Source organism: Bos javanicus, chromosome 16 (genome assembly GCF_032452875.1).
Source record: "Bos javanicus breed banteng chromosome 16, ARS-OSU_banteng_1.0, whole genome shotgun sequence".
NCBI lineage: Eukaryota > Metazoa > Chordata > Mammalia > Artiodactyla > Bovidae > Bos > Bos javanicus.
Window position 1 is genome coordinate 31,701,180 of NC_083883.1, and position 24,864 is coordinate 31,726,043.

Genomic DNA, 24,864 nt, shown 5'->3' on the forward strand with positions numbered 1-24,864 from the left:
TCTTAAATTTGTTCTCCGTCATGCCTGATGAACTGTTTCTTCATAGTCTTTTATTTATTGTAACATTGTTTTCTTTCAACTTAAAAATCATATATATATATGCTAAAAATTATATATATATAATATATAAACTTTATATAGTATATAAATATATACATGTACATGTGTGTATATATATGTGTCTGACTCTTTGTGATCCCATGAACTGTAGCCCACCAGGCTCCTCTGTCCATGGAATTTTCCAGACAAGAATACTGGAGCAGGTTGCCATGTCTTTCTCCCAACCCAGGGATCTTCCCTGAATCTCTCCGATGCAGGGATCAAACCTGCATCTCTTGCATCTCCTGCATTGGCAGGAAGGTGCTTTACCAGCTGAGCCATCTGGGAAGCTCATATATCACTGAAGAAAAGTTAAATGTTTACTCCTCTCCATCTTCTTGTTCTCTTGATCTAAATCCCATTTCCCAGAGCTAACCGCTGTTAAGTTTCTTGTGTAACTTTGAAGCATTTTTTGTGCAAACACATTCATGTATCTTTATCTTTTGTTTTAAAAAGCAGATACAGGTTATTCTGGCACAGATTCTTGTATACTTTGATTTATCTTTTCATTTAATATTCTATCTAGAACAACTTTTGTTATCATTTTGTTTATTCTATTACATGAATGTACTGCAATCATAATTTCCCCACTAATGAATGTGTGATTTCCCCCCAATATTTGGTATTGCCAGTAGTGCACCAATAAACATCCTTTTGTGCACATTTTTGCACACTTGTGCAAATTAATTGTAGGACAAATTCTTCCACATTATATTGATTAGTAAAAGGATATATGTAGTTTGAATTTTTAAAGATAATGCCTAGTGCCTTTCAAGAGTTTGAGTTAATTTGTAACAACTGACAGTCTATGAGAGTACTGCTGTTCACATCTTTGAAATTCTTTAAAGGATGAATAACTAACATTCAACATGACCTTTTCTTCTAACCTTATTTAATAAGAAATTTAATTATGCTCTAATGAATTGTGTCATAATAAAAAGTCGTAATTGGAGGTTTTGTGTTTGTGTCACTTCTCACCCACCCTCCATCCATACATTTTGCTTCTTATTTTGGTGTGTGTGTGTGAAAATTCCTCTTTTCCTTCTTTTAAATCTAGGCTATGCTTATCTGAAGGATTTCTGCTATATCACTTTTTCCTTTGAAAATAATTTCTCCAGACTACAGATAAAGTGTTCTAAATGGAAAAGAAACATACAAAAATTAGAGGACCCATTTTAATAATATTCTGCCATCAGGCCAATTAAATTATCTCAGAGGAAGCACTTAATCTCTCTGGGCCTTAGTTTCCTGTTTTGTACTACTACTAAGAGCTCATATGTATTAGACATCTACTATATGCCATGCCCTATTGTATTCTATTTATTCTTAACAAGAGTCTTCAAAGGACTAACTATTATTATTATGCTTATTTTACTATTAAGGAAACTGAGGTGTAAGAATGGCAAGCAGCCTGCCAAACATTGTATAGCTTGTAGGCTCTGCAGTTTGTTAAATGAATCCAGGTAGTCAGAATCCAAACTCTTAATGTCTCTTCTAACCCTAAATTTCATCTTGCTCTAACATTCTGATTAGCTGTAGCTTTCCATTTTCTATTGTAATCTCCTTTTCATCCCTGGCCTTTATTTTATTTTTAATAAGGATGTACAGCCTCATGAGTACATCCCCAAGGAATGCAAACAAAAAAAAAATACAAGAAATAGGTTAGAAATAACATTTTCCTAATAAAAATAAGGAACATGAAAATCAATTGAATGCGCTATACCTCATTTTGTAAACCAAAACTTCTATCAGAATTTTAAAGATGCCAGAGTTGTATAAGATCATCAGCAATAATAGCAACAAAAAGCAAAATATGAAAACAAACCCACCCCTTTTCTGCAAAATAAATTCTGGAAAGACTATCCATGGTGATGGTTTAGATATTTTATTCATGTGAAACTGAGCTACATGTTTCAGGGAACTTCAAGTTAAGAAGACTCCATATAGAACCAATGAATTATCATGTTACTTGATACAGATTTTCTCGCTAAGCTTCCTTTCTGTTCTCAATGACCTGAACATTTGCTTTTATTTTCCCTTGTTTTTATGAATGTTTTCCCCAGTGCTACTCCCTCCTTTTACAGTACACTCAAGAAACAAAAAAGCAAAACCCGTTATCTGGTTAGAATGAGTAGAGGAAGTCTGGTGGGTAGGTTTGTCATTTTGATTCATTATAGCGCGTGTATTTTTACCACATATATTAGCTGTTTACTGTAGCATTAATAATAATGTCATCGTCAGATACTGTAGAAGGTAATGGGAAAATAGCTAGTAAGATGAAAGATACCATCTATAACACAGTTAGTGCATATGCTTGTGTGTGTGGGGGTGGGGGGGATGGAGTGTGTGCACAAAGGTGGTGTGGGAGTCAGAGAATGGCCGGAACATATGCATTTAAACTGCTCTGTTAAACTCACCCTTAAGGTACAGCATTAAACACTGTAATTATTGCGGATACCTACAAAGGAGCACAAAATTAAACTGACAACTGAACTATGAACTGTAATGAACAAGAGCACTTGGAATGGAAATTGATAGAGAAGATGTGAATTCATAACATAAAATCTATAATACGTTTACCCGAGGGGGACATAACTTTTGTTCACCAGCTTAGCATTTGATGTGTGGGGCCATCGCATCAGTGAGTTGTCCACAGGGGGCTGAGGTGTTACTGGGTGTAATGTCCCCTGAGTCCCTAAGAAAGATATCAGTGGCATCAGTTCTCACACCTCGTTTTTAAACATAAGGGAAACCAGGATGCATTTGCATTATAAAAGTTAGCACACTATAGATTGAAAGTGAAAGTGAAGTCGCTCAGTCGTGTCCCACTCTTTGTGACCCCATGGACTGTAGCCTACCAGGCTCCTCTCTCCATGGGATTCTCCAGGCAAGGGTACTGGAGTGGGTTGCCGTGTAAAAAGTCTTCCTCCAGTGTTCTTCCCCCATTCCTACTTCTGTTCTTCAGAGATAATCTCTTTGTGTTTGTTTTGTAAGTGGAAGATATGTACATATTTACTGCTATGTCAGAAATGTTTATATTCTTCTGTGTAGACTCTCTTATGGGGTGTCAGATATTGTAATAGATGGGCTGTGGCTTATATATGGGATCCAGTTTTATTTCTATATTGGCGTAATCGGAAATATCACCGATGGTTATGAGTCAAAGAAGAGGAGCAGGCTAAGTTTTCTTACAAAAATTCTCAAAATTTGTAATATTGATAGCAAGTAAACCAGTTTCAGACAGGTTCACCAATTATTACTTCATCTCTGTTGGATTTAATTTGATTCACAATATGTACATTTCTAATTGAATTAAGGGCTGAGCGAAATAAGCAGCTAGGCACCACATCAAACTGCAGTTTATCTACTTTTCAAAAGTACTATATTAGCAGGAAGAGGCTCTAGTTTATGTTGGTAATTATAGACCTCTTAAAAATGTGAATCATATTTTTGAGTTTGCGTTTGATGTTTAGTTGTAGAATGATTTGATTCATTTTTGATGAATCCCACATTAGTGAGCACTTAGCAGGGTGATTTAATGAGTTGTCAAACCCAAAATGATGATAATGAAGAAAGCCAAACTGGGCTTCAGGCTGCTAGGATATGCACTGGGTGCTCTGTAGAGAAGTTGACTTCATGTCTAATTGTGAACAAAAAAGGAATACTGTATAAAGGTTAAAATTATTTGATCATGTTTAACTTTAGATTTCTACAGCATTCTGCGGGCTTGAGCTTTTCTTATCTCACTTTATGGTTGCCTGTGGAATGATCCCCTCCACTCTCATGGCTTCAATTGGCAACTGTGTGTTAATTTTTCTCAGAACTCCATCTCCAGCCTCTTCCTTTCTCCTGAGCACCAGACCCGCATCTTACGGGCACCTCTACTTGGTGTCTGAAATCTTGTGTATCTAAAGCTGAGTGCATTATCTTCCCCCAAACCTGCTTTACTCTGTGTTTTTCAACCTTAGTAAATAATCTCACCAACCACTCAGCAGTCCCAGGTGCCATGGTGTCATCATCTCTGACCCCACGTCCCATTCACCACCATGTTCTGCTTATTCTACCACCTGAAGGTCTGCATTGGCTCACTTCTCTCTAGCTTCTCTGCAACTACTCTTATACACATTACCATGATCTCTTTTCCAAGGTTGTCTGCAGTCTTTAATCTGCCAGCTTCTGTTTTCTACACAGGAACAAGAGTGTTATATTTTTTCTAGGGAGAGTGTTAGTTGCTCAATTGTATCTGACTTTTTGAGACCCCATGGACTGCAGCCTACCACGCTCCTCTGTCTATGGAATTCTCCAGGCAAAAATACTGGAGTGGGTAGCCAATCCCTTCTCCAGGGGACCTTCCCGACCAAGGGATCAAACCTGGGACTCCTGTATTGCAGGCAGATTCTTTACTCTCTGAGCCACCAGGGAAATGCCAGCATAATCTCTTATTCGCCAGTTTTAGACCCTGGCCCTCCTTTTCCTCAGGATGAAATTCAAACTCACAGACTTTACCATGTTTTTACTTCAGGGCCTTTGGCTATGTAAGTTCCTGGACCTAAACCAGAAGTCTCCCCCTAGCTACTGAATTTCTATTTATCCTTTAGAACTTGGATTAAATGTCACTCCCTTCTTTCTTACCCCCTTGAAACTAGTTTGTGTTCTTTCTTTATCATATAGAAAACTAATTGTGTTAATTTTGGGGTTAATTCCCTGTGTCTAGTTAGACGTCTGGCTCCTTGAGGGTGTGCTCTATGCTGCAGCTATAGTATAATGTGTGAATGAATGAATGATTGAATGAATGAATATCTTTCATTAGTGATAATTGTTGAATTAGATTTTAAAAATTACAGCATCTCTAAATAATCTGTAGTAATATTTCTTTTTAATGGAAATATAAATAACATTTAATGCTGTGTTAATTTTAGATGTACAACATAATGATTTGATAGGTGTATATTTGATGGATCATCACAGTAAGTTTAGTTAACATCTATCAGCACACGTAACTATAATGTTTTTTATTGTGATGAGAACATTTAAGATCTATTTTATCACTTTCAGATATACATGTTGTTAACTATAGTCACCATCCTGTACGTTACATCCCAGGAATTATTTGATTTTTATAAATTGGAAATTTGTATCACTTGACCATCTTTACTTCCTCCCCAGTTTTCTGCCTCTGGTAAATACCTACCTATCTGTTCTCTGTATCTATAAGTTTTTTTTTTTTTTTTTGACTCCATGTACAAGTGAGACATAGTAATATTTTTTGATTCACCAGTATAGGTATTATCTATTAACTTCCTGCTCTGATGGACAGGGAATGTAGCTTACCTATGTTGACATCTCCTTCCTGTTTCTCTTCTTGCATAGCTATATCAGGATCCTCCATTCTTCCAGAGTTTATCCAGCAGATATTTACTGAGTACCTGCTAGCTAGTCACTGTTCTAAATTGGGATTAGGGTGGTGGGCAGTTAGCAATGAACAAGTAAGCTAGGCCCTGGCATTTATAAATAGGAGTGAGGAGACAGTAACAAATGCCATGATTGTATTAATGTAAGTGAGTATGATTTGGCTGAGTATTAACTTGCCATTGCATGGGTGGTTACAGAGGGACTTCCTGTAGAGGTGACATCTGGCCTGGAATCTAAAACTACCTAGTTTTGGAAACGTCTGGGAACACATATTTTTTTTTTTTAATTTTATTGGAGGCTACTTACTTTACAACATTGTAGTGGTTTTTGCCATACATTGATATGAATCAGCCATGAACAGGTTTTTTTTAATATATAGGGAACAGCAAATGTAAAGGCACTTGAAGTAGGAAAAAGCTTGTTATCTTAGAGAAATGAAAAGAAGCTGAATGTAAACAGATTCACAAATTCATATAAAAAATGAAAGTGATCTTTTATACATATATAAAAATAGCCTCCCAAGCGCTATTAGAAAGGATTTTCCACACCAAGAGTGAACCCTAGTGTACACTGTGGGCTTTGGGTAATAATGTTGTGTCAACGTAAGTTCATCAGTTCTAACACATGCACCACTGTGATGGGGATGTTGGTAACAGAGGAGGCTATATGTGCGTAGGGGCAGACGATACATGGGGACTTTATGTACTTTCCTCTCAATTTGCTGTGAACTTAAAACTGCTCTAAAAATTAAGATCTTAAAAAAATTAATTGTATGGGAAAAAAAGCAGTTGGAGGTGAGACCAATGAGTTAAGACTTGAAGGACTTGATCATTCATTCATCTATTAATTTACTCAGCAAATAGTAGTGCTGATGGCAGGACTTTTCTTGACACAGTGGTTTTTTTTGCCACTTTATTTATTTTTAATCGAAAGATAATTGATTTACAGAATTTTGTTGTTTTCTGTCAAACATCAGCCATAGATGTACCCATGTCTCCTCCCTCCAGAATCTCCCTTCCATCTCCCTGACAGAATATTATTGAACAAGACGCAGAAAATCCTTGCCTTTATGGAGCTTTCATTTTCCTTGTGAGACAGGTATATAATACTGCCTTATTTTTATGCCTAAAACAAAGGGGGTAAGAGAAAATGATAGGGATTGGGAGTCTATTTTGATATAACTATGTATGTATGTATATACCTATACACATATATACGTATACCTATCTATATTTATCTTCTCTATATATAGCTAATATATAATACCGAGAAAGAGATATATCCATATCCATGTCTATAGGGAGATAAATATTTCTCTATCTAAGACTTCTCAGGAGGTGGCATTTGAATGGAGACCTAAAAGAAGTAATCAAGACATGTGAATATTGGAGAAAGAAATTTCAGGTTGGATGTACATCAAATGTAAAAGCAGGAATGAATATGGTGTGTTCAGTGAAGGACAGGAAGGCCAATATGGTGAACCAGAGTGAACAACAAAGAGAGTTTTATAGGAGATAAGATGAGAGAGATAGGAGGAGTCAGGTTATGAGGCCATTGTTTCCTATGGCTAAAAATAAACATTTTGTTTTCTGTGTGATGAGCTGCTACTCGAGGGTTCTGAGAAGGGAATGGGGATTAGTAGTATGGATTAGTAGTATTGAAATTTGAAAGGAAGTTTTCTGGCTGCTGTGGGAACAGGGTATAGGAGGCAAGGGTAGAGATAGAGAAACCTATTAGAGGTTTCTAACCTATTAGAGAAACCTCTAATAGGTTTCTCTATAGTTGATTATAGTAGTCTGGTTTCTGTATGATGGTTGATAGGACTAGAGTAGTAACAGCAAAGAGAACTGGTTAGATTTGAGATATCTTTTGAAGGAAGAACTGACTGAGTTTGCTCATGGATGCTCATTCATTCAAGTTGAGAACTCAACATGTGTCAGGCATTGGTCTAGTCAAGAGCTCTGATGGCTTGGGTTAGAGTGGTAGCAGTAGAGGTGATAAGAAGTCATTGAATTTGAGACATATTTTGCAGGTGTAGCTAAAAGAGTTTGTCGATAGATGTAAGAGGTTAGACAAAAAGAACAGACATACAATTTTTAAGTTTCTGGCTGGAGTAACTATGGGTGAATGGTGGTGCTAATTAGTGATTTACAGAAATTTTAGTGAAGAACAGGTTCTAAGAGGAGAATTATAATATACAAATGTTTAGTCTGTACCCATTAAACATCTGCATGGAGGCAACTGGATATTGTTGCTCAGATTGCAGGGGATTAGACTATATGAAAAAAAATGTAGGGGAAGTGAACATGGGGATGGGAAAGAGAAGAATCAAGAGTGACTCCTTGGCTTTTGGCTTTAAAAATTGGGCAGATGATTCTCTTTACTGACATGGGGAAGCGAGTGTAATAGACCCAGTTTTAGGTGGAAAAAAAAATCTGCTTTTGCTGTGTTAGAATTGTGATAAGTATTATATGTCTGTTAGGTTAAATTTCTTTTTCTTGTGTTTGTAATTTTAAATGTTGTGTGCAAGCCCCCATCCATGTTTTATCAATTCTAAATAGTATCTCTTGATTCCCTACGTTAAAGGTGAAGATATTAATATTCCCACTCTTTCCTCTTCTCTATCACTCCATTTTCCATAGTTCGCTAGTTGTACCTTTACTCTTATGTTTTCAAGGTTAATGATAATTGCATGCTGTTCTAGAACACAAAGTTTAAATTTAAGTATGAATTTAAAAAATTCAAAATCAATAAAAAGTTACAAATACATGATTTCAAAATATCGCTTTCTAGATTTAGATTCAGTGCAATCCTACTCAAAGTCCCAAAGATTGATAGCTGATTAAAATTTATGTGTTAGTGCAGAAGACTTAAACTGAGTCCTTTATTAAAAGGAGAGCAAAGTTTCAGGGTGTAGACCACTTGATTTAAACACTTATGCTAAAGCTGCAGTAATGAAGACAGTGGTTTTTGGATGGACATACAGCACAATGAATAGAATAGAGAGTTCAGGAACAAGCCCTGTTCTGTGTTCTTTCTGTGATAGGTAGTTGTGGCCGCAAGAGGGGACTCGGAGAAGCTCAGGAAAAACAGTTTATTTTACTCATATATCTAGAAACAGGACCATGAATCGCCACACGGCATTACATGGGGGAGCCTCTCAGGAGGCATAAAGGAGAAGAGAGGGGAAATTAGAGGCTAGCGCCTTTAGTAAGGTTTCTGCAGAAGGCTAAGAAGGGTAAGATAAACAGTTTCAGACTGGCTAATTTGAATAATTCCAGGGAGATTTGAGCTATAGGAGTGGTTGCTAGTTGCCCTACCTGACTCCGTGAATTTTAAAGCAGATGGAAGAGGTAGGTCTCTGATTGGTTAGTTTGCATATCAAAGGCATGCTCCCTGCTGAGCCTTTTGCTGTCTATTCCTAGGTGGTACTAGTGGTAAAGAACCCACCTGTCAATGCAGGAGACCTAAGAGATGTGGGTTCTATCCCTGGATCAGGAAGATCCCCTGGACGTGGGCATGGCAACCCACTCCAGTATTATTGCTTGGCAAATCCCATGGACAGAGGAACCTGGTGGGCTACAGTCCATAGCGTCGCACAGAGTTGGACATGACTGGGATGACTTAGCACACATGCACAAGAATTGGCTAACTCTGGGATGGGTAGTCTCTCTCCAGCCAGAAAGGTTTTTAAGATGTCAAAACATCATAATATATAGAAAAATTTTAAAAACATAAATACAATCCCACACATATATAGCCAGTTTATTTTCTACAGAGGTGCCAAGGTAATTCAGGGTTGAAAGGATAGTCTTCTGTGTGTGTGTGTGTCTGATTTAAGTTTTTTAATCCTAATATTGAAAACAAGCGGAAATAAATGAATTCAAGCATTCATCAAAATGAAAACATACACCACATAAAGAATTAATCAGGAAGGATGATCTTCAACAAATAGTGATAGATATGCATATGGAAAAGAATTGATCTTTCTCTCTCTCTCTCTCTCTCTCTGTGTGTGTGTATATATATATATATATATATATATATATATATAGGCTTCCCTGGTGGCTATATATATATATATATACACACACACAGCACCCCCTCCCCCACCAAAGTCTCACAATAGATTACAGGCTTAAATGTAAAAGCCAAATGTATAAAACTTACAGAAGAAAACTTAGGAGAAAATCTTTGAATTTTCTAGGTCAAGTTTTTCAGGCTGGACACAGAAAGCACTAACTGTATAAGACATATGGATAAAGTGGACTAGAGCAAAGTTGAAAAGGCAAGCCATAAGCTGGGGAAAATGTTTGTAATTCATATATATCCGACCAAAGAGTTGTATCTGTAATTTTTAAACAGTGCTTGCAATTCAATAGTAAGGTAATCCAGAAAAGTGGACAAAAGATTTGAATAGACACTTCAGTGAGATATACAGAAAAAAGGCTTAAATATCATTAGTCATTAGAGAAATGAAAATGAAAAGCACAATGAGATATCATTATATACCCACTAGAATGGCTAAAATGGTAAAGACCGACGATACCAAGTGCTATCAAGGAAGTAGAACGACTGGAGCCTCATACTCTGCTGGTGGGAATGTGAGATGTTATAACTGCTTTGGAAAAGTATGGTACCGTCTAAAAGTGTTAAATGTATACTTACCAACTAACCTAGCATTCTACTCCTAGGTAGGTGTGTGTGTATTTGTATTTGTGTGTGCACGTGTGTATACACATAGATACACATGTCATTTACTATTTCTCAGCCATAAACAACAACTGGTGATGCATGCAGCAAGCATCAACATGACTGAATCTCAGAAACTTTTTACAGAGGTGATAAAGCCAGATGGAGAGTAGTAGTGTGTTCTGGAACAGGCACAACTAGTCTGTAATAATGGAGACCATATCTTGTGGTTGTTGGGGATGGAGGGCTTGAATGTGAAGGCCCACAAAGGAACTTTTGGAAGTAATAACATTCTATATCTTAATTTTGATGTTGTTCACATCAAACTATACTCTTAAATGGGCACATTTTATTGTAATATAATTATATGTTAATGTATTCTTTAAAAAATATTGTTCACTCCACAACTATTAAGCATGCATAGATCTTATTTATTCCTCTCTAATAAAGTGATCATAACTTTAAGCCACTCAAAGAATGAGACTGCTGTTTGAGGAAACCCTTATAAGGGGGTAAGCATGAGGGAAGGAAGACCAAGCAGAAAGTAAAAGCAGTGATCTGGATCAGAGATAATTTTAGCATTGCATTCAACTCTACAACTTGCTCAAAATCATGCCAGTAGTAAGGAGCTGTTTTGGGACTCTCTTGTATAGAGACTTCTGGTTAATACTTTCTTTTTCAGTCACTCCTTAATCCCATTCTCTGCCCCATACATCGTCTTCAATTCCGGATTCTTGTTGGAGTTCTGCTTGGTAGGAGTTGAAAATTTGAAGGTAACTAAGTCAAAAACTTACCTGCCACTCTGAGGCAGCCTTGTTTGCCCTGTTTCTTTAGCCTGTCCTTTTATCCTCACTTTCTGACTTACAGAAAAGAGGTTAAACCCTTCATCCACTGACGGCCCTTCTGGTTTACTTTGGGAGTTAAAAACTTGATAGATTACTTGTGTTGGGGAGATAAAATGCATGTGCCCATCTGCCATGTTCCACTAGAACTCAGCACTGACATTTCAATTAATCTAGCATGGAGATTTCTTTCAAGGAAAATTGGAAGTGTGTAGAGAATTATTTATTTTGCCCTTTCAGATAAAATGTATCAATTGCATCATTCCATCTTGATATGACCTCTCAGTAGGTCAGAGGTTGGCAAACTTTTTTGGTGGAGGGCCAGATAATAAATATTTTTTTTAATTTTTTATCAATGATAAAAGATCTATGATTCTGTAATATCCATTCCTAACAAATATGTGAATTATGTCCAAAAGGCATGAAACCTCCTTGTGCATGCTTTGTGGATTGTAAGATTTCTGTCCCAGCTCTTCAACTCTGTTGTTGTAGTATGAAAAGAGTGAGTGTAAACTGTGAATGTGGCTGTTTCAATAAAACTTTCCAAAAATAGGTGTCAGAATGGATTTGACCTGAACCTTGTACTAGATGGTGATTGACTTACTTTGGGACACATGTTGTTATTTATTACGAGATTCCTTAATTAACCAGGAGACTGTAATCCCCATTTTCCTAAGGAGTAATTATTTATTAGTTTTGTCGACTTCTTGCCCTGTAACCATCCCCTTGCCTTACTCTGTCTTTGAATTTGGCCCTATCTGTCTGATGTGATTAAGGCTGTGGGAAGGCATTCTTGTTCTACATTTGATACAGCATCCAGAAAGCTTTTAAAGTGATAAGTCTAATGTCTCTCACGAGGTCTCTAGCGTGCTCTAAGGAGAACTTATGCAAGATTTTAATCAATACTTGTCAGTCAACTGTAGCTTGTTACACAGACTGCTTAGCTTTCCAGTTTTCTTTTCCCAGATTCCGGCTTTTCAGGTCTTCAGACATCTGTCAACCTGCAGTTCATTAGTATACTACATTTGAAGCATGAAGAAGATATTACTTATTTGCCATTAAGAGGTTGCAAGTGAATGGAATACTTGGGTCTTCTTTCTTTCCTGCAAGTCTCATGGCAACTCAAATATCCTAAGTTTTGCTCCTGGGAGACAAACTGTAGATGATTGTGCATATTAATGGTTATTAATTTAAGCTAACAGTGGTTATCAATTACAAATGAACTTGTTGAATAAGCTGGCTTAAAAGAATTCATTTTCTTTTTTCCACAGTTTAAGCCAATTTCCTTCATCTTTAAATGACCCCAAATCTGAGGAAAATACCATTCCAGATTTTCATAAGTCTCACATGAAGAGATTTCAGGGGCTTTCCATATGGTATTAGTGATAAAGAACCCGCCTGCCAATACAGGAGACATTAGAGACATGGGTTCAGTCCCTGGGTTGGGAATATCTCTTGGAGAAGGGCATGGCAACCCACTCCAGTATTCTTGCCTGGAGAATCCCATGGACAGAGCAGCCTGGCTGGCTATAGTCCATAGGGTTGCAAAGAGTTGACACAACTGAAGCTTACTTAGCATGCATGCACAAAGAGTTTTCATGTCTTTTTGACGTAATTCACATATTTGTTAGAAATGGATATTACAGAATCATAGTTTTTTTTTTTTTTTTTTTTTTTTGCCTTTGAGAAGCTGCCTTAGAGATGACTGAATGCAGTCCAGTTACAGTATAAATGTCTAGTGAGCCCTTAGTTGTAAATTAGATGTATTTTACCCAGGCTGGGCTCAATATATATTGACCCTTCCCACATGCTATCCCACAAAATAATAAGCTGCCCTGAAATGAGTATTTAATCCAACCAAAATTAAATGTTAAATAGTTTTTAAATGGGTTATTGAGCTGTAGTGGCTTCGTGTCCAACTCAGGGAGGAAAACATTACGATAATAGCATAAAGGTTATCTTGTGTAAGAAAGAAGAAATAAATGGATTTTCTCTTCCTGTCCTAACATTTCATTAATCCTCTCCTTTTGTAATTAAGCAATCAAGACCATCTCAGACTGGTCAGAGCAAGAATTGTTAGGGATTTTTCTGATCTTCTTTTTGGATGGCCTAAATTTAAAATAAACAGTGATAAATATATAGTAAATTATATCTCCTAAATGGTACTTATTTTAGAATAAATCATCAGATATCTATTGCATGATACAGTCATGTCCAACTCTTTATGACCCCATGGACTTAGCCCTCCAGGCTCCTCTGTCCATGGAATTTCCCAGGCAAGAATACTGGAGGTGGGCTGCCATTTCCTACTCCAGGGGATCTTCCTGACCCAGGGATCGAACCTGCATCTCTTGCGTCTCCTGCATTTGCAGGCAGGTTCTTTATTACTAGTGCCACATGGGGAGCTCAAAAATAAAATAATAATATTTAAAAATTGGTGAGTTTACTTATTCTTTGTGTTACAAAAGATTTCTTTGCTGTTATAAAAGAATTTATTGAAGCGTTTTTTTAATATTTAAAAATTAATACATTTAAGGGATTATTGGAGTTACAACCAGGTTTTCCAAAATAAACAAACATTAAGAAGTTGTGTTTATTAATAGTGATTTTACTTCTTTCTCTTTCATATAAAAATGCTTCCCCCTGAATCACCATTACTAGATATAAGAAAGATAATTATGTTTGCTTCTACTTATAAATATAATGTATGATATTTGTAAAAGATAACAGTATTGGGAAACTATACAGGGAAGAACAAAATTGGCTTTTTCTTATACAAAAACTGGAAAATTAGTGCCAATTTTCTAATATTTTAACAAATCTACAGTGAGCATTCTTCAGCTTATTTATGTATATCATTTCAGTTCAGTTCAGTTCAGTCGCTCAGTCGTCTCCGACTCTTTGCGACCCCATGAATCGCAGCACGCCAGGCCTCCCTGTCCATCACCACTCCCGGAGTTCACTCAGACTCACGTCCATCGAGTCAGTGATGCCATCCAGCCATCTCATCCTCTGTCGTCCCCTTCTCCTCCTGCCCCCAATCCCTCCCAGCATCAGAGTCTTTTCCAATGAGTCAACTCTTCGCATGAGGTGGCCAAAGTACTGGAGTTTCAGCTTTAGCATCAGTCCTTCCAAAGAAATCCCAGGGCTGATCTCCTTCAGAATGGACTGGTTGGATCTCCTTGCAGTCCAAGGGACTCTCAAGAGTCTTCTCCAACACCACAGTTCAAAAGCATCAATTCTTTGGCGCTCAGCTTTCTTCACAGTCCAACTCTCACATCCATACATGACCACTGGAAAAACCATAGCCTTGACTAGACGGACCTTTGTTTGCAAAGTAATGTCTCTGCTTTTGCATATGCTATCTAGGTTGGTCATAACTTTCCTTCCAAGGAGTAAGTGTCTTTTAATTTCATGGCTGCAGTCACCATCTGCAGTGATTTTGGAGCCCAGAAAAATAAAGTCTGACACTGTTTCCACTGTTTCCCATCTATTTCCCATGAAGTAATGGGACTGGATGCCATGATCTTCGTTTTCTGAATGTTGAGCTTTAAGCCAACTTTTTCACTCTCCACTTTCACTTTCATCAAGAGGCTTTTGAGTTCCTCTTCACTTTCTGCCATAAGGGTGGTGTCATCTGCATATCTGAGGTTATTGATATTTCTCCCGGCGATCTTGATTCCAGCTTGTGTTTCTTCCAGTCCAGCGTTTCTCATGATGTACTCTGCATATAAGTTAAATAAGCAGGGTGACAATATATCATTTAAATTAGGGTTAATCACATTATAAGTATTACTTCTATGCCAGCAAAATGCACTTTAAAAATTCTGATGTTCTCTACCAAACACTCATCAGAAAGATCAGGGAAACTTATAATTCTAATGATGAATTAGAGAGTCCTTACTTGCTTACACCCTAGAAACTTTTGAATACAGTTATTTTCATTTTTCTTTAGCACACTAATGGGTCACCTATGATATTTTGTGTCTATTAGCATTTCTTTGATCACTGTTTTTTTTTTTTTTGGTGTTTTTTGTTTATTGGCATTTCTTTTTTAGGCATGAATTTTCTCTTCATGTCTTTCAGTTTTCTCCCCCAATTTTATGGAAATATTCACCCTTTTCTTATTTATTCTATAAGACCTCCTTGTATTTTGGAGACATTTAACACTAGCCATATACATAGTTTAGATTTTGTTTTCCTAGTTCTTTATTTTCAACCATATTTGAGGTATTAGGTTTTCTTCTTTCTGATATACAAGTTATTTATTTTTATGTTGTTAGCATATACATCTTTTCATTTATGGTGTCTAGGTTTAATGTCCTGCTTTAGAAACTCTTTCCCACCTCATTATTATAAAAATGTTAATTCCTGTAAGACAATAGTTTAACTATAAGCATAGAATAGTATTTTATCGTTTTAATCTATCTTGTATGTTTGGTGACCTCCTTTTTAATTTAGCCTAGCTCAGTGGTTTTTCAGCGTTGGCTGCACATGAAATCTGGCGCAGTGATTAAAAACAATTTAGACATCCGATTCTATCTCAGCAATACTGTGAGACTCTGTGGGATGTGTCCCAGGCTGTGTATTTTAAAATATTTTCTTATGTGTGTGTTGGATGTGTAACTGTAGCAATGTTCTAGATCTGGGGTTTTCAGCTCTTTCAGGCCTAACTCCATCTTTCTAAGACAGTTATTTTATTGTTCTCTCTACTATCTTCAAATGAAATTTCTTAGGTAATACAGTCTACCTAGTTACATATTTCAACATTCAATATCAGTATAAATGCCATAACTGTAACATAAAGGAGAATGAACATTAAAATAACTTAAAATAATACATACTTTTGTGTGTAAGTGCTCAGGTGTGACTAGACTAGAAGACGTAATTAAGAAGTCACATACTTGTACCTGTACAGAGTCACTGTGAAAAGGGAAGTTGCAAAATGCACATCAGAAAATGTGTTTTGTTGGTTAACACACATACCAAAGCTGTTTTTGGCTTCAGTGATATGCTTTTGTGAAATATTGAATAATTGTAGCATTTAATTCTTAAATGCAATCTTACCTTAATTTCCCTGGAGAATTCAGTGCTATTAAAACTACGTAAAAATGTCTTTGTATAAACAAAGGAGGTTTACTTCTAGGCTCAGATAACTATGAATAAGTTTGTCACCTTTCTAGAAAGTCTGATCAGACATTTACAAGTCCTGTTGGATTTGGAACAGTTCTTCATTGTATGGGACAGTCTTATGCAGGATGTCTAGCATTTCTGGCTCCTGACTGCTAAGTGCCCATGGTGCTCCCCAAGCATTGTGTGAAACAAAAATACCCCCAATAAAATGCCCATACAACTCCCAAGATTAGGATTACTCCCACTGAAAACCACTGGGTTCAGTTCATCAGTTTATGTGCTGAATCAATATAAATGCTATAAACCATATGAAAATGTATATACTCTGAAGTTGTTTTTGAGTCATACATGTACTTATGCATGGAGTTGAGTCAAAGACGTCTTAATTTCTTTTTTGCCCTATCTAAAATTCTTCTCTCCTTGCCTTTGTTTCTTTTTTTTTTTTCATTTTTAAAATATAAATTTATTTATTTTAATTGGAGGCTAATTACTTTACAATATTGTATTGGTTTTGCCATACATCAACATGAATCCGCCACGGGTGTACACGTGTTCCCCATCCTGAACACCCCCCCCCACCTGCCTCCCCATCCCATCCCTCTGGGTCATCCCAGTGCACCAGCCCCGAGCATCCTGTATCATGCATGGAACCTGGACTGGCGATTCGTTTCACATATGATATTATACATGTTTCAATACCATTCTCCCAAATCATCCTACCTTGCCCTCTCCCACAGAGTCCAAAAGACTGTTCTATACATCTGTGTCTCTTTTGCTGTCTCACATACAGGATTATCATTACCATCTTTCTAAATTCAATATATATGCATTAGTATACTGAATTGGTGTTTTTCTTTCTGGCTTACTTCACTCTATATAATAGGCTCCAGTTTCATCCACCTCATTAGAACTGATTCAAATGCATTCTTTTTAATGGCTGAGTAATACTCCATTGTGTATATGTACCACAGCTTTCTTATCCATTCATGTTCTGATGGACATCTAGGTTGCTTCCATGTCCTGGCTATTGTAAACAGTGCTGCGATGAACATTGGGGTACACATGTTTCTTTCAATTCTGGTTTCACCTTTGTTTCTTAATTCACTATTTTAATTTCCTTTGTCTTTCATGTTAATTTGTGCTTATTATACTTTATTGTTGATTTTCAACCATGAGAACAGAAAGCATTGCAGTTAGTGTTGTGAATAAAATCTTAGTTGTACCCTGTATTTGTAGTAATAGAAGAAAATGAAAAAAGTAGATTGAGGGCTTATTTTTGAGAAGGGGTAGGTATGTAATGCGGAGAAGGCAATGGCACCCCACTCCAGTACTCTTGCCTGGAAAATCCCATGGACGGAGGAGCCTGGTCGGCTGCAGTCCATGGGATCTCTAGGAGTTGGACACAACTGAGCGACTTCACTTTCATTTTTCACTTTCATGCATTGGAGAAGGAAATGGCAACCCACTCCAGTGTTCTTGCCTGGAGAATCCCAGGGATGGGGGAGCCTGGTGGGCTGCCGTCTCTGGGGTTGCACAGAGTCTGACACGACTGAAGTGACTTAGCAGCAGCAGCAGCAGCAGCAGGTATGTAATGTGTATATGTCCTTATGCAACGTGTCCTTAAGGCCTCCATCTGATGACTCAGATGGTAAAAAATCTGCCTGCAATGTGGGAGGCCCGGGTTTAATCCCTGGGTTGGGAAGATCTCCTGGAGAAGGGAATGGCTACCCACTCTAGTATTCTTGCCTGTAGAATTCCATGGATAGAGGAACCTGGTGAGCTGCACTCCATGGTTAAAGTTTGTAAAGTGAAGATAATGCCTAATGTTTTTGTATGATTGTGAGGTTTTCTTCAAAGTCAAATGCAGTTGCTTAGAAGATTTCTTTTTAAACCTTTTCTTGTGGTTTTTTCTATTAGTAAGCCTATGGTAAGCCTACAATTAATGTTTTAAAAACATGGTTTTTAGTATCATGGTTTCTAGTGGTATGATTACCTTCCATATTTATATAGATCTGGTTTAAGATGAAAATAATGAACTTTTTTTTTGCTGAAGCAAGTGGGAAAATGAGTACGTGTCCAACGTTTTTGTGCAATGATCTAGGAATAGCCTGAAGAGATATATTGTCTACTTTCTAATTATTGCTGAGAATAAAAACTAACTTTAATTATGTTAAAGAAATAAAGTCATTTTTGACAAGAGCTTTCTAAAATTTAGAAGCTTCATTCTAATTAATGTCATCTAACAGATCTGTTGGTTTGTTACCTGGGGTACATGTTGTAGTTACCTTTCCCTGGTAAGCTTCCAGAAGGCTGAGCTGCTCAAAACTGGAGGTTTTAACATGAAAGTTATGGGTGATCTCTAATAGTTTTTAAGTGTCAATTAAAATCTGCTCTTAAGATCATTTAATCAGTTATCTCAGCCTTATTTTACTAATTGCAGTTCTTTTCCAGCCAGACACTTTCAATATCAAATGAAAACTCTTGCACCAAAGTTATGGTTCTCTCCTCAATCAATAATCAAAAATATCCATGCTCTAGTTTCCTGTCAGTGAGAATGACTGTGAATTTGTTTGCTTACCCACCCTCATTCATAGACCAGCTGAAGGAAAGAAAGTGTATAGGTATCTCTGAGTCCGTGTACTCCAACCTGGCTTCCCAAAGGATGGCAATAACAGTAACAGGAAACTCTGTATTAACTTACTTATTTCTTAAATACAGGACATTTTAGAACTTTTAGTAGGCTAAAAATATTTTGAATCTCTAAGCAGGTTCTACAGTATGAAATATTTTTCAAACTTATTTGACAGTGTAGTCATATTAATTTTAGGGATCTTACAGCACATTGGTACTTGCTAATTGTAGTCCACGATTAGCCTCCTGAGCAATAGAAATCTTTGCTTTCACTGAGTTACATTCTATTGACGTTAGAAGCAGCTCTATGAAAGGCCATTGTGTTGTGAGCTATTGTCAACAACATTGTCCAGTATACTGATTAGCATTCTTGGAATAAATCCCTCCTGTGATTTAGTACTTGGTAAATCTATGTGTTTTTCTCTTCTGTCAGATGAGAATTATGATTTCTTTTGCTTTGCCCGTAAGGCAACTCATATAAATGGAGTGCACAAGCGTGATCGTTACTTCTCTCTCCTGTTTAGCTTACTAAGAATTTATACTCTCTCTCTGTATATTTATGTAGCTTGGTAGTTAGATTCCAGCTCTTGAGCCTTATTTTCATCATCTTTAATATAAGAATAATATCTACCATTTGGATTATTGTGAAAATCAAGTGAAATATTTTTTAATGGCTTAGCCATGTATCTAACACACTGTAGAATGCTAAGTAATGCTAAAATACCTTTTTTCCCCATAATCTTACATTTTGTTTCTAATTTTACAATCTTATCTCATATGCACCTCTCTTTGAAATACTCGTTTTTATTTGGAAATGAGGCAAGTATAAATGGGGCTGCCTTGGTTGCACAGTGGTAAAGAATTTACCGGCCAATGGAGGAGATGCAAGAGATGCAGTTTCCATCCCTGGGAAGATCCCCTGCAGTAGGAAATGGCAACCCACTCCAGTTTTCTTGCCTGGAGAATCCCATGGACAGAGGAGCCTGGCTGGCTGTAGTCCATGGGGTCGCAAAGGGTTGAACACGAATGAGCGACTGAGCACACACAGACAGAGTATAAATACTTATAAAAAAAAAATCACATTAAGAGCATTGCCATAGTGAATAAGAAGGAATGAAATGAGGCAATTGTGAGTAGAGTTGAGAAAAGAAATGATGTACCCCTTGTAAACAATGTCTCCAAGGTTTGGTTTACTAGGACTTAGTGGTAGACAAACCGTGCCTTCACCCAGCAACCTGGCACAGGCAGTCTTTCTGAGCAAAATGCTGGCTTGAACTTGAATCTGAGTCACAGCTTCAGAATAGCTGCAGCTACTGTTTTGATTATGCTGCATGTTGTGCTATTAAGTGGGAAAGAGAGACCTCATATAGGGGGATTTCATAGGCCCAGCATCTGGGAAGCAGATTTATAATCTCTGAAAGAAGACAATGTGAGCATGAAGCATGTCAGAGGTAGGACTTACAGCTCTCATTTGGAAAAGAAATATTAGATATTTGGTCTAGTGGTCTCCCTCTCACCAGGATTAAATATTAGATACTCTGGATTATATTTCCACATAGAAGCAATCCCGTATAAAGGGAGTCATGGCATTTCAGACTCGAGGACAATGTCTGTCCATCTAGTCCTCTCCCTCCTCGTGTTTCGATATTGGTGACTAGCTCTGTGGTCTCTTCACCCCACCAGCCATGGCTAGGACTCTGGGCTAAGTGACTGTGCAATTTTAACATTTCAGAATGTTAATAATTAGGCCAGGACAACATAAATAAACCAAGACTGTTCTGAGTAAAAATAGCCTTCGGTCATTTCAGCTAGTAACTCCTTTCTATGTTAAAAAACAAAAGGATTTTTCTATTTTTTAAAATGTTGTTAGCCCTGCTGATATTTCTGTACTTACTATAGCAGCACAGAAATTCAGATAGCTGTCTGTCCTGTTTTGATTTTTCTGAACCATGTGTTTTATTTTCTAATTTGGAGTGATGTTTTCTTTTTGTATTCAAAATCATTGTCTATTAAGGAATCCTATTTAATCACCTAAGAGACTATCTTATGAATTATTAAGAAAGACATAATCATTCTTTCTTTGGATGCTACCAGCCAGGTAATAACCACGGGGCAAATAAAGGATAAAGGTGAAATGGAAGCTTTTGATGTCCATGCTTGGTAATTGCATACTAAATCCTGGATCAGTAATAGTATTACAATATTGCTTTCCTTTTCTATTTGCACTTATATTTAGGCTATTAAAATTAAGTTAATGTTGATGACTCTCAACATTCAAAACCCATATAAACGAAAGTTAAATTTTTATGTCTTGTATGCCCTCCTCACTCTTGTCTTAACAGAAAAAAGCTTGGCAGGACCACAAGCGAGAATGCAAATGCCTTAAAAGCTGCAAACCCAGATATCCTCCTGACTCTGTCCGACTACTTGGCAGAGTTGTTTTCAAACTTGTGAGTATAAAACTTGCGAAATATGCTTGGGTTTTAACTTAACATAAGCACTTGCAATTGCATGTAGTATTCATATTTAAGGCTAAATTTAAATCTTTATTAAAGTACAAGGTGGATTATTCCAGGGAGTACCTTAAGACAAAACTTGCTATTTTCTGTTAATCACAACATTGGTGGCAGCGATGAAGTGCATGGCCCCCTTTTTGAAGGCTCTGTATGTGTTCTGTTAGGAGTGGAGACATGAGGTCCTATGTTTGGGGCATGAGATGTTAGTGATTCCTGTTACATTGCCTTTATTGTTGTTTTACTGAGAACTAATGCACAGGGCAAGTATATCATTTTTGGGGTTGCTTCTTTAAGTGAGATTTTAATTAGATGATTCAAGGAAGAGTGTTTTTTTTTTTTTTTTTTAAAGCTAACATCCGTTGAAATTGTTTCTCCCATCCCTTTTCCTACCTTGCCAAAGTGACTAGTGGATTCTATGAAATCACTCTTTGGGGAATAGCTTCCAGCTTTTGTTTTTCCCAGGCTTTAGCATGTATCTCTTTATTGCAAGCTTCAGCTCTATTCTGTCCTGTTGTTTATTAACTTTTTTGGCAATAAAATTTTATAGGGATTTTTAAAAATGTAAAAGTATATACCTAAAACCGGTGCAGTGTTTATATCAGCTACATCAGTACTAAAAGATGAATTTAGAATACCAAATGGGTATTGTCTTTGGACTGATTATACAACATCTGTTACATATACTTACTGCTGTTTTCGAATGTATATATTGTATTGAACTAACTCAATAATACACACATTAATTTCAAAGCTTTAGTAAATTGAAAGCAACTTTGTTATTATGCATTCCTTTAATTACTTGATATTAAAAGTATAATAATATGATATTTGAGTCTGAACTTTGTCAACTTTATTAATATTGAAAAGATAGAGAACCACTGTTAGAGCAGGAATAGGTTACTTCAGAATCACCCAAGGTTCTAGTTCTCAATCTCTACCCCCAAACTACAGAGTCAGAATGTAATAAAAAGTAGTTATAATGATTACTCCCTTCTATTGAGCACTTATTTCCAGGCCATGTGCTCATTGCTTTATATGTTAAACATATCACAACAACTCAGTGATATACATTACTTCTTATGTGTGTTTCACATAAGGAAATTGACTCCTCTTGCGTCAAGGTTAAGTAACATGCCCAAGGTTGCACATTTTGTAATAAACTCATTTTTATTCATCTATCTTTGCTTTTCTGTAATAATTAATAATAAAATCCTTGCAATGACACAAGTCAGTGGTAGAACTGGGGAAAAAATAAAAGTATGGAAACTTTTTGTAAAAGAATTTTGTGTTTAGAAATTAAACTGGTGGGTCAAGTTGCAACACATTTTAACATGATGAAGAGAAGGAATATATAGAAAATTGTCTTTTTGACATACTTGCATTTAAATATCTAAAGATACCTAAACGTATTCATGTATATATTGGAACACTTTAAATTGTTTTTGATGTTTTCCTTCTTTCTTCACAGATGCAAGAAACACCCTCTGAATCAGAAAAACTGTACTCATTTTATGATCTGGAGTCAAGTAAGTGATTGTCAGCATTTTAAAAGTTCTATAATTTATTTGCTGAACTGATGAGCTGCTTTATTTTTGCCTTTGTTTTTCTGTCTCTGTTTGTGAGGCAACAGACCTTTTCAAGTTTTTATGTAGACTGACACATTAGTTTATTTAATTTATTCCAGGATAGCTTTGGCCATAGAGGGGTTTGTGAAGTGCCATAGAGGAGTCTTAAGGAGAGTGTAACCCTTAGTCAAGCTGACAAAATAATTTCACTTCTATTTTCCCCTCTGTTGTTCTCTTCTTCCACGCTTGGCTTCTTTTTGATGTCAGGGAACAGTAATATGAATGGGGGAGCTCCAAGGAACATTTAGGTTCACTGGTCCTTTAGATAATATGGAAAATAGAAGGTACCGATGACTGAGGCTCTCTGACAGCAATGAGTGTTGTTCAACTCCTGAACTACCATGGCAGTGGCCAACCTCCCTGAGAACACTGAGAGGCTTTGCATCCGAGTGTTTAGTGAATGTAAGATTTATTTTTCTTTCATATTGGCACAGATCCTCTTCATTGAAGTTGCAAATGACTTCAGCTCAAAAATAGCAAGAGCTTGTGGAGTAAATGTGCTATACAGTTTAATATTTCTGGATGGAGACAAACAAGATGACCTAGTACAGATTTATGGTTATGGAATCCTAAGTGCCAATGATAATAAATTATTATTTAAGAAATCATTGGCTTAATTGTTCTGTTGCACAAGTAATTTAAAGAAAATATGTAGACCTGACATGAGCAACAGAGTAATGCTGTAGTTCATCTTGATCTATGTTTTCAAGTTTTAATAGAGAACTAATTAGTCATTTTTTCTTGTTATATTACTGAAGATAATTAACATCTCTTAAAGTGAGTTTTGCTATGAACAGTAGCCCTGCTCACTAGCAGTGTCATCAGTGCTGCCGTAAGTGAAGTGCTCTCAAATGTTATTAATTGAATTGTGCACTCTTAGCCTTCACAACCCTTTGTGGTATAAATGAAACTGAGTTTTTCAAGGAGTGATACTGGCTTTGGAACTTTCTCCTTCTGTTTGAATGGAAACCTTATATATCTTGTTTATTCATTCTTTAAAGAACTTGAAGATGCGATTTCTTTGGTTGATCCATGTTTTCTTCTTGATATACTTTCTCCTTGACACATATCATCAATTTGAGCTTATTTAACCAAACTTGTCAATTTTTGCTTTCTGGGATTTTTTGTTTTTTGCCTTTAAAATGATAATGGTAATCAGTCATGTCCTGATTGTAAATTGTTTCATGAAAAAGTCTGCTTAAATTCACTGACGAAATAGGCATTTATGGTGGTTTGAGCATGTGTGCAGGAGGATGTTAACAGACATCTGCTAACAGACATCATTACTGATTTTGGTTTTACTGTTTTTTTCATGTGGGTGTCTGTATTTTGTTTTGCTAGGTGTTTGATCTTATTTTGTAGATGACATTTGGCAGAATTTAACTGGTAATGTGTATATAATGATTTGTAGCTGTCAAAAAATTAAAAGATAGGCATTTAAAATTTTTATTTTTTAATTAAGGATAATTGCTTTACAGAATTTTGTTGTTTTCTGTCAAATATCTGATCTCTGTTAGAATGAAATTTAGGGCAGGAAATATCTGGCTTAATAGCTACCACTGAATACCTGAAAATTATCCACTGAAAGTTCACTGTATGATAGTACTATTTGTTTTCTGTTTAAAAAAGATATTAACAAACTGACTGAAGATAAGAAAGAGGGCCTCAGGCAACTTGCACTGACATTTCAACATTTCATGAGAGAAGAAATACAGGATGCTTCTCAGCTGCCACCTTCCTTTGACATTTTTGAAGCCTTTGCAAAAGTAAGTGTTGACTTTGGTATCTTTGCTAATGCCAGAAATCAACCCTTTACTCCTTATTTTGTTGTTGATCCATGAAAATCCAGGACTCTTCATGTCTTTATCACTTCCCTGCCTTTATGAGTAGAAAATGGGAGAAAGTATTGCTAAT

At 36.5% G+C, this 24,864-nt stretch overlaps 1 protein-coding gene across 3 annotated transcripts in view; it reads left to right on the top strand.

Moving 5' to 3' along the window:
- SMYD3 (SET and MYND domain containing 3) overlaps positions 1-24,864 on the top strand; it is a 746,369-nt gene that overhangs the window by 167,355 nt on the left and 554,150 nt on the right. For all 3 annotated transcript variants that reach the window (XM_061382446.1, XM_061382447.1, XM_061382448.1), the window contains exons 3-5: positions 21,152-21,259; positions 22,794-22,851; positions 24,580-24,716. In XM_061382446.1, the coding sequence (XP_061238430.1) occupies positions 21,152-21,259; positions 22,794-22,851; positions 24,580-24,716 (303 nt within the window). The remainder of the gene's footprint in view (positions 1-21,151; positions 21,260-22,793; positions 22,852-24,579; positions 24,717-24,864) is intronic.